At 28.4% G+C, this 11,610-nt stretch overlaps 1 protein-coding gene across 1 annotated transcript in view; it reads left to right on the top strand.

The window, feature by feature from the left end:
* Nucleotides 1-1,317: 1,317 nt before the first annotated feature.
* Nucleotides 1,318-11,610, top strand: part of LOC111619219 (tRNA wybutosine-synthesizing protein 5-like) — a 32,315-nt gene continuing 22,022 nt past the window's right edge. The window contains exons 1-2 of the mRNA XM_023360905.1: nucleotides 1,318-1,498; nucleotides 6,045-6,199. Coding sequence (XP_023216673.1) covers nucleotides 1,406-1,498; nucleotides 6,045-6,199 — 248 coding nt within the window. The 5' untranslated portion in view covers nucleotides 1,318-1,405. The remainder of the gene's footprint in view (nucleotides 1,499-6,044; nucleotides 6,200-11,610) is intronic.

Raw genomic sequence — 11,610 nt, 5'->3', positions numbered from 1 at the left:
CCCATACTCCAATGCCTCTGATCCAATTTTCCTTGTGTGAGAAAGGCTTGGAAATATTCTTAGCAAAACTCTTATACAAACCTCATACTTTGAATCCTTCCCACATATTGTCATCAACATCCAAAAACCATTAAATGCAACGTTTCTTCTTACTCATTTTAACAGAGAAAGGGAAAAGTTATCAGTAAGTCAGTGAACCCTTGCTTAAGGTCACCATTCGGTCCTGCCTCCATTACCACCCCATTGTTTCTTTTTGCCACCCTAGATTTACTCACCTCCCCTGGAATGGAAGCACTCACTTTAGGAACCATCTTACACCATCAATCCAATCCTAAACTCTTACATTGAAAGCAATTGTTTCAAAAACATCTTTTTATTTAAAACTCCTAAATTCGAACCAACATAATAAATTATTTATTAACTTGAGAATTAATCATAACGAAAGAGAAGTGAGAAATGACAACACAAGAATTTGTCATTCAGCATTATTAAAAACAGATAATTTTCTCACATTTCAGTTTAGAACGAAAATAATAGTAAAAAAAAATATATATATATGAAATTTCACATAATTTTGTAATCGATTACTTTGTATTTTAATATTATAATCCAATATTTCAAAATACCCTAATAAATGTTATATATTTCGACTGTTATTCATAATCATTCAATTTTAATGTTACACTTCATTTATTATTTCAATTTCCTTTAGAAACAGTCAAAATATAAAACAAAAATATACCCTTCAAAGAAGTTACTTTTAGTTAATTTCTTCATACGTGTTATACGCATCATTTACCTAAAAGTAACTCCTACTTATTTATAATCATTCACTTCCAAGTTTATATTCATTAAATTTATATTACATTAAAAACTATTTATTATCATTATTAATGTTAAATTAGTTAATACATACGAAAGTATAAAATATTTAATTTTCTTACCACAGAATTTCTATCTTATCAATTCCCGTTAAATGCCGATAAGTTTAATTTGAATTTTTATAAAGGTTTAAAAATGTTTTTAAAAAATCTTAAATCATAATTTAAAAATAAATCTTAATCGCACCGATATTAATATTATATTATTATTACTGAAACGTTTGGAAATAAATAAACTTTTCTTATAAAATTGATAACAGATGGCGACATATGTTCAAATGATATTAAAAATTAAATATTTTTTTCAATTTTATAATTTAAATAAATTTTATTAATTTATTTGAGAATTAAATATGAATAATTATCATAATTTTTATAAATTATGGTAAAATTGTTACATTTTTAAAATAACAGCAGCGCCAATTTCTTATGTACGAACACGTGGTTTACTATGGTTGGTTGTTGTCAAACATCGAGGCAAATGTAATGTTTTATGCAGTGTTCAGCAAATTCTGAATATCGTAATGGGAAACAATAATAAAAGAGAAATTTTAATAATAAATAACGAAACGACAGATTCTGCATTTGAATACTTTACGAAAGAAATTTACCCAAGAGTTCGTAAATATTATTATATATGTTTTAAAGTTTTTGAAATAGGCTTAACTTTTATTTTTTCTTTCTGTACGGCATCATCTGTAATATATTTATAAATAAATACAGGGTTCCAACGCACCTGGACAGTCGGGGATTTACGTTAGTGTTCCGAAAAAGTCGGAGAATTCGTTTCCTTGGTTGCCTTGTTGATTTTGCATGACTGACCAAGTGTAGCTGTCTGCAGGCAGCAAGAAGTATTGTGGTACAATGCAACTTATGAAAAGGGAAAGCAGAATATTTTCAGGATTCAAAATTTTCCCCAAAATTATAGCACACAAAATATACAAGCATACAATAATATCAATTGTTATTTTTAAATTTTAAAATTGCTGTATTAATTATGCAGTATTATAAGTTTGAGAGAAAAATTGAATATTCTTAATAATCTAATGTTGATAAAAAATTTTAAAATATTTTAACTTTCTATGTCTTACAATTTACACTTTCAATTTTAGAGTTGTTAATGAACTTATGGGAAAAAATGATGATAAAGAACTAAAAATGATAAATAACTTAATATTAATTCAAATGGTATTCATCATTTTTCATTTTAATAATATTGATCTCATAACAAGACAATTTCTGATTTCTGAAACTTTTTCTTGGCTTATTAATATTTTATAAAGTTTAGAAAATTTAATAAATTTATACTTTTGTACATGGATTATACTGAATGTTTTTGATAATTAATAGCTTTTTTCTTTTTTTACAAAGCCGTGAAGTTTCATAGTTATAAGTTAATAACAGGATAAATTATTATTTAATAAAACATTTTAGTTTTATGTAGAGAAGACATGCCATAATTCTGTTTTTCTTATTTTATTTTTAATTTTACTAATTCATCAATTATAAAAAAATATATGACTGTTAATTAGAAAAATAATCAGTTAGAAACTTGGAGAAGCAATAATGTATGTGCATAGTAAGCAGTATTGCCACCTTTTCAAAATTTCTGATTCAGACATTTTTAAATTAGATGTCATACTTAGAAATAAAAAAATTAGCTTTTTTTTATTGTGATTTATCAAATTTACAAGTTTGCTTCCTCTCTTTTGGGTTTTCAATTTCTTGAGTTGTCATATTAAATAATTAAAATAGAAATTATAAACTTAAACTGTCACATATAGTTTACAATAGGTTTGTTTCAACACAAGTCTCTGACTGGTTTGAATTTGAAATCGTATGACACATGCACAATGCCTTTTTACAGCCTAAAACTGAACAATGCACATGCCAGTTTTAAACCAGTTAAGAACTTGTGTTTGAACAAACCTAATATTTACCAGAGATATTTGCAAGTTAGAATTTTAAAAGTGCATTTTCTATTACTCTTAGCCCAGGGATAAGTTTGGGTGGGGGTATAAAGTTAGTCTTTAACTGTTAAAATAAAATACTTGCAAATATTTTTATAAATTTATTTTGTTTCATCATAACTTCACAATTTCTAAGAAAACCAGACAAATTAATAATTAAGCCAGACCTTGAATTTAAAAACCGGCTTGTTCGGGTGAAAACAGGCCTGGTGGCAACACTAATAGTAAGTCAAGTAATGTTTTATTTTGTTAAATTGCCATACTGTAAGAGATGTGAGAATCAGGAAATTTATACAAAGTTGGTCAGGGAAAGTCATGGAATTTAAAACAAAAATTTGAGTAGGAACCCTGTAAATATGAAAATATTAAATATAAGATTGTCAATAATTTTCTGTTAATATCATTTTAACGTCAAATTTGATGTTGCTTTATTACTTATTTCTGGTTTTAATAGTGTATTATGCAATTAGTTTATAATATAGGCAATTATGGCATGAATGGAAGTTTGGCGCATGAGTGGAGCGAGTGGACCAATTTCCATGAATGCCATAATCGCTAATTATAAACAATTTGTCATACAGTATTTTGTGGTTAGACTACACCTATAACACTATACTTATGGAAATCAAAATTATGTATAAACACAGTGTTTGCATCAACCATGTCATAAACTTTGTGTTTATACATGATTTTGACTTCCATAAGTATAGTGTTATAGACGTGGTTTACTATGGTTGGTTGTTGTCAAACATCGAGGCAAATGTAATGTTTTATGCAGTGTTCAGCAAATTCTGAATATCGTAATGGGAAACAATAATAAAAGAGAAATTTTAATAATAAATAACGAAACGACAGATTCTGCATTTGAATACTTTACGAAAGAAATTTACCCAAGAGTTCGTAAATATTATTATATATGTTTTAAAGTTTTTGAAATAGGCTTAACTTTTATTTTTTCTTTCTGTACGGCATCATCTGTAATATATTTATAAATAAATACAGGGTTCCAACGCACCTGGACAGTCGGGGATTTACGTTAGTGTTCCGAAAAAGTCAGAGAATTCGTTTCCTTGGTTGCCTTGTTGATTTTGCATGACTGACCAAGTGTAGCTGTCTGCAGGCAGCAAGAAGTATTGTGGTACAATGCAACTTATGAAAAGGGAAAGCAGAATATTTTCAGGATTCAAAATTTTCCCCAAAATTATAGCACACAAAATATACAAGCATACAATAATATCAATTGTTATTTTTAAATTTTAAAATTGCTGTATTAATTATGCAGTATTATAAGTTTGAGAGAAAAATTGAATATTCTTAATAATCTAATGTTGATAAAAAATTTTAAAATATTTTAACTTTCTATGTCTTACAATTTACACTTTCAATTTTAGAGTTGTTAATGAACTTATGGGAAAAAATGATGATAAAGAACTAAAAATGATAAATAACTTAATATTAATTCAAATGGTATTCATCATTTTTCATTTTAATAATATTGATCTCATAACAAGACAATTTCTGATTTCTGAAACTTTTTCTTGGCTTATTAATATTTTATAAAGTTTAGAAAATTTAATAAATTTATACTTTTGTACATGGATTATACTGAATGTTTTTGATAATTAATAGCTTTTTTCTTTTTTTACAAAGCCGTGAAGTTTCATAGTTATAAGTTAATAACAGGATAAATTATTATTTAATAAAACATTTTAGTTTTATGTAGAGAAGACATGCCATAATTCTGTTTTTCTTATTTTATTTTTAATTTTACTAATTCATCAATCATAAAAAAATATATAAATGTTAATTAGAAAAAAATAACCAGGTAAAAAGTTGGCGAAGCAATAGTGCATGTTTGTAGTAAGTCAGGTGATGTTTTATTTTGTTAATGTGCCATACCGTAAGGACATGAGGGTCAGGGTATTTGTACAAAGTTGGTCAGAGAAAGTCGTGGAATTTAAAACAAAAATTTGAGTAGGAACCCTGAATATAGTTTGATTTGTTTTAAGTGCAGAAATTTAAATAACTTGCTTTTATAAATATACAATCCATTAATGTTATTGATAAATAATTCTTTTTAAATAAAAATGATAAAAACATTTGCATGTTGTAAGTTTATAAAGGGAAGTTATTTGATATTTTGTCATTAACATTAAATCTTGAATATCATTGAAAATATTGTCATATAAAATTATTCAACTTAATTTAATAATTTCAAGATTTATTAATGTTAAGATAATTTTTAATATAGTCTATTCTGTTTAATTGGGCCATCGGTTAATCAGGACAGCTGCTTTATTGGGCCAAATCTCAAATAACAGAAACCAAACTAATAAATTAATACATAATTTAATCACTTAATTGGCACAGTAGCAGAAAAGGAATTTAGTAATTTTTGACATATTTTAGTAATCTTCTGAGAATATGTAGGCACTACTTACACTAATGTCATTTAAGCCTAATGGTTGGCAGAGACAAAGCAATTTTGCCTTTTGCTCAGGCACTCTGGTTTTTCTGGAGGGGGTCAACATAGAAGTATGTATCACACGGGATTTCATCTCAGCTGGACGATTCCCTTAAAAGCGANCGGCCCGCCAAATAATTTTTACGGCCCGCGAGTACATTTTACTATGAATAAATTTATGTTACTAAATTATTATTATTAATATTAAAATTATTTTACTACCGTGTTTCCCCGAAAATAAGACAGTGTCTTATATTAATTTTTGCTCTGAAAAATGTGCTAGATCTTATTTTCAGGGAATGTCTTATTTTTTTCCAGGAAGAAGAATTCACATTTATTATTGAACAAAAAAATTCCCGAGTCGAACTTAGACGCAAATGTCATGTGGTTTATCAACCTTCTTGGCCCCCGAAACGTTTGTGAAGAAAATATGGCCCGCGGGCTATGATAAGTTGGACAGCGCTGCTATATACTATATAAAATTATAAATTTTAATAAGTTTTACTTATTAAAATTTATATACAATTAGAATTTGAAAGGCATACCAAAAATTCTTATACAAAGTGCTGGTAAGGCTGGAGCACTGTATATTTGTAATAAATTACCTATTAGTAAAACAATAAAATTTATCATTATGTAATAAATTAATGAAATTAAAATTTCTTACTTAAAATTAATTAATTTTTCTTTAATTTTTATACATTTTTTACATGAAAGAGTATATTTCAGAGAATTCCTGTAATTCTTCGAAAGTTTTCTATTGGTTCATGCATCAATAAATGGACACCAGATTATTTATCAAAACAGTTGGGAGAACATATTGTGAAAGTTCATGTTTCAACACAAGAAAGAATGGATTTTATTCAAAAAAATTTCATATATAGGTTAGTATATTTCAATTGCAAGTTATTTTATTATATTGTAACTATTAAATGTTTTCTGTAAAGAATTTTTGTTTGTATTTTGTCATTTTCATTGTTTTAAATAAATTACAATGTTAAAAATAAATTTATAAGTCTAAACTAGATTTCCATTTAGTTTAAATTTATAAATTAGATAGTTGAGGTTTAACATAACTGAACTCCCAAAATAACTGAAACAAAATGTGAAATAAATAATGTAAGAGGTAAATAAAACTATAAATAAAATCTGATTTTGTTGTGTTTGGTGTATCCATGCTTTGTAATGTTTAATTTATTAGACAGTGGGTTTAAGGCTAAAATATTTTTTAAATAATGGGCTGCAACTTGAAAAAATTGTAGACCTATAAATTCCCACTGTTGTCCGTCCATCTTTCCTTAATCTTGAGAATGGAGTTAGATAGTTGAAAGATGAGACCAGATATGGAAACCTTATTTTAATTTATATTCTGTTATTATGAAAATAATTAACCTTTAAGAACATCTGTTCAAAAATGTAGTTATGGCAGTTGAATAAACATGTTATTTAGACTTCTAAATTAATATATATTAAAAACAAAATTTAAAAGCAATGGGATTGGTTACAGTAATTCTTAAAAAATATAAATTTAAAAATAAAATATCCTTAGAAAAATTAGTAAATAATAAGCATTTATAATGCTTAGTATTATAAATGCTAACAATATTCAAATACTAAGCATTTATTTTTATGTTTTTATCCATATGCATTTTGCCTTTCACTGGCCTCATCAGTGGATACAACCATCACTTAACAAAAGTTCTTTTATTATACTGTATCATCCCAGCATGCATCTACAACCATACTTGTATTCAAATTTATTACATTTGTATAACTCAGTATACAGTAATGTTCAATAATGTGTCTTTTTACCAAGTTTTTAACTTTATACAAAATTTTTACATTCAATTAATTTTGCAATTAAAAATATTACAATGCTGGTACCAAGGTGATTCTTGTTTTTTTAATCATACTGCCACCTCATGTTCTTTTAACCTTTTTCCAGTGTTCTTCCTGTTTCTCCTATGTAGCATTTTGGGCTAGGATATGTACGTAACATTTTATAAAACACTCCTGCAATCTCCAAATGATTCCCTTGTATTTTTTTATCTTCTTTATTANAATTATGGTAAAATTGTTACATTTTTAAAATAACAGCAGCGCCAATTTCTTATGTACGAACACGTGGTTTACTATGGTTGGTTGTTGTCAAACATCGAGGCAAATGTAATGTTTTATGCAGTGTTCAGCAAATTCTGAATATCGTAATGGGAAACAATAATAAAAGAGAAATTTTAATAATAAATAACGAAACGACAGATTCTGCATTTGAATACTTTACGAAAGAAATTTACCCAAGAGTTCGTAAATATTATTATATATGTTTTAAAGTTTTTGAAATAGGCTTAACTTTTATTTTTTCTTTCTGTACGGCATCATCTGTAATATATTTATAAATAAATACAGGGTTCCAACGCACCTGGACAGTCGGGGATTTACGTTAGTGTTCCGAAAAAGTCGGAGAATTCGTTTCCTTGGTTGCCTTGTTGATTTTGCATGACTGACCAAGTGTAGCTGTCTGCAGGCAGCAAGAAGTATTGTGGTACAATGCAACTTATGAAAAGGGAAAGCAGAATATTTTCAGGATTCAAAATTTTCCCCAAAATTATAGCACACAAAATATACAAGCATACAATAATATCAATTGTTATTTTTAAATTTTAAAATTGCTGTATTAATTATGCAGTATTATAAGTTTGAGAGAAAAATTGAATAAAATTATTTGTTACGTAATTCATTATCCTAGTCTTGATCACGTATGATGATTAAAATAACAATCATTTGATCAAACCAGTTAAAGCAATTATCGAAATTATGTTGTATTGATTATTACTATCAATCAACATTATTTCCATGAAATTAAAAATTGTATTCAAACTTAATTACTTTTCGCGAAATGAGCGGCATACCGAAAACCCCGGGGTTCCTGGCACGCTGGTCTCCCGTTTTTATGCGGAATGCCGCTCATTCCGCGAAAAGACGGTATTCAAAAGTAATTAACATTCAGGATATTAAAAAAAAAAATTGGCTAATTACTCGTCGCGTCCGATAAATGTTCATCATAAACAAACTCCACATAGTATATTAAATTTGTTTAATATACTATGTGGAATTTCCTTGACAAATAATAATAGTAAAAATTAATTGTAAAAATCGAAAACGGCATTTGTTTTCTTCTGTCCGAATTTCCATTTAAATAAGTTGTAGATTATGTTTGTTTCTCCAAGTGTAGTACGTAACTGCGGCTAAATAATTAGTTTGGAAAAGAAATGGCGGCAGCTATTCGCACCACCACTCATTATAGGCTTTCTAGGCCCGAGTCGCTGATACGCCGCCCTGGTGGCAGAGCTTATCTCTAGAGCAGTGTTTCTCAACGGGGGCGATATCGCCCCCACGTGGGCGTTTTTCCATGTTGAGGGGGCGATTAGTAACAATTTATATTTTATGGGGCGAAAAACAATTTTCTGGGCGATATAGTAAAACATTATATTAAGAATAATTAGATATTTTATTCATTACATCCTACAATAAATAAACAAATAACATTATATGTACTAGTCACTATTCTATTCGATGCAGTACGAACTTATCGTTAGTCTTGGCCCTCGGCATCGCAATTTTGCAGTGAAAAAGTGATACTACATAATGGTTTTATTGAAGGGGACGATACTATGTTGAAGGGGGTGACAATTTGTTAGAGGCTGTGAAACACTGTTCTATATTATCCAAGACAGACCTGTATACACTAGTTTTCTTATACAATTTTTCATAAAAGAACATTTATGACAATAACAGATATTAAAAAATTATTTGTTTGAATTATTTTTTAGCATTTAACTTCAAAACAAAATGAATCATTCATATTAAAGCGTAACTACGATAATACACACTTTTGTTCTAAAATCTTTTGTACATGATAGCTATACAATAAATGAAGTAAAAATTATTGTTCTTATACGTGATTAAATACACTGAGGTATAAAGAAAAGGTTTAAAAATGATAGCATGTAAATCTTTTCTTTTATATTTGTAATTTTTAATTCAAAATTACCATGGTCATTTATTTTATGAGTTCACATTATCTGGAATAATTGGGGTTCTATTGTATACATGTGTGTATTGTGTACATATATAACTTATACAAACACAATATGTAAGGTCTATATGGTAGTATATATATCCAACTAGTGGTAGTATATATATCCACTAGCATAGCAAGAGGAGAGCAAGGGGGTCTATNGACGTTACATTAGTTCGCATTTTTCATTTGTTTTTCTTACTACAGTTATTTTTTTAAATGTATTACTTGGCTTTAATTTGAGTATGTTTTTCGCGTTGGAACGAATTATTTGGTTTTACATGTAATCGTATGGGAAAAGATGATCCACCTTATGACATTTTCATGATACGATCTCAGTTTCGGAACGGATTAATTTCATATCCTGAGGTACTACTGTATAAACACAGTGTGTGTGTGTCACCTATGCCATAAAGCCATGCCATAAAAAATTTTATGGCACAGATGACACAAACACTGTGTTTATACATGATTTTGACTTCCATAAGTATAGTGTTATAGATGTAGTCAACTATAAAAACAATTAAAACTAATAGAAATATACAAAGTTTATAAAAATTGCAAATTTTTTGATATATCAATTTTCATTGCATTTTGAGTTACATATTTATATCAATTCAAATTTAATAATTAATTAGAATAAAGCAAATCAAAATAATCTTATATATATTCAAAATTATAAACAGTTAGAATTAATTTTATAACAGTTTTTGCTTTCTTTATATTGTATTTGGTAACAGATTACTGTAAAGTTTTCAATGCCAAATTTATTTTTGTTTGGAAAAATATACAAAAAATATCTGTTTGATCCAGCTGAAGAATCATGGAAACAATTTAAAATTTGAGTTTTTATTTATTAACATATTTCAATTCTGTTGTCGACAAATTTTTGCAATCGTTGTATATAAATAACTAGGAAAGCAAATAACATTTAAATTAACTTTTACAAAATCATAAGATTTCATTTCAGCTAAAATTGATTTTATATATAAATAAAATATTTTATTTTGTGTATAATTTTATATTATTAAACTTTTATTTTTATAGTAAATGAAGAAGATTAAATAATTATTTTCCTGTACTTTTGAAATTATTTTTTCTCACTGATTATAATGTGTGTATGAAAATACCAAAAGTATATACTATGTATACAGGGTGGGCTCTAGAAACAATCAAGCCATAAGACTGTATAGGGCACCAAAGTAAGAAGCACAAGATCATCTGCAAGTTAAAATATATTTAGATTATAATCTTTATTCTTCTTTCTGCAATAATTTTTAACAAGAAGTAGGCAAATTTTAATAAGTTTTACTTATTGAAATTTATATACTATATACTATATAATATAATATATACTATATAAATTTATATACTATATACCAGCACTGTCCAACTGGCGACCCGCGGGCCATATACGGCCCTCCAAATAATTTTTACGGCCCGCGAGTACATTTTACTATGAATAAATTTATGTTACTAAATTATTATTATTAATATTAAAATTATTTTACTACCGTGTTTCCCCGAAAATAAGACATTGTCTTATATTAATTTTTGCTCTGAAAAATGCGCTAGGTCTTATTTTCAGGGAATGTCTTATTTTTTTCCAGGAAGAATTCACGTTTATTATTGAACAAAAAAATTCCCAAGTCGATCTTAGACGAGAGTGACGTATATCCAGAGGTGTCGAACTGAACTTAAATAGAACCGACGTCGATAAAGTTTATTGAACGCCTCAACCGGTAAAACCGATCTGGCATCCGGTACGACGACTCCTATACAGCACCCTTAATGGAAGGGAGAGAAGTCCCCCATCTCAAGTGTCAAGCAAGCAGCGACCAGTTGCAAAAAATTGCCATCATCGCCCGGTCCTAAGACCAGGCTAGGCCATTGATGAGCCTTACAATCAGGCCTCATCAGTAGACTCACGAAGTCCCCGTGCTGGAGTGGACTTCCCACTCTCGCTTCAACTTAACCTTTTTATAGCGTCGACATCGGGCTCCATGACCAATTAGTGCTTACTGAACCATAGCACTATGCATATGTGATGTGGCGTGATCCCCGGCCGACCAATTAGCGATCACCAGCCGTAACGTTATACACATCTGTGATTTCCATACCATAGTTTTATGCAAATCATGCCGTGTGGCGTGTTGTCTGCTGACCAATCAGTGGCTGTACTTTCAAAAAGCCAACGGCCACTTTCAACCTGCTGTC

Source organism: Centruroides sculpturatus, unplaced genomic scaffold (genome assembly GCF_000671375.1).
Source record: "Centruroides sculpturatus isolate CEXI.00-Female unplaced genomic scaffold, Cexi_2.0 scaffold114, whole genome shotgun sequence".
Lineage (NCBI taxonomy): Eukaryota > Metazoa > Arthropoda > Arachnida > Scorpiones > Buthidae > Centruroides > Centruroides sculpturatus.
Note: the sequence above shows the minus strand (reverse complement) of the source record. Positions and strands in the feature narration are given on the sequence as shown.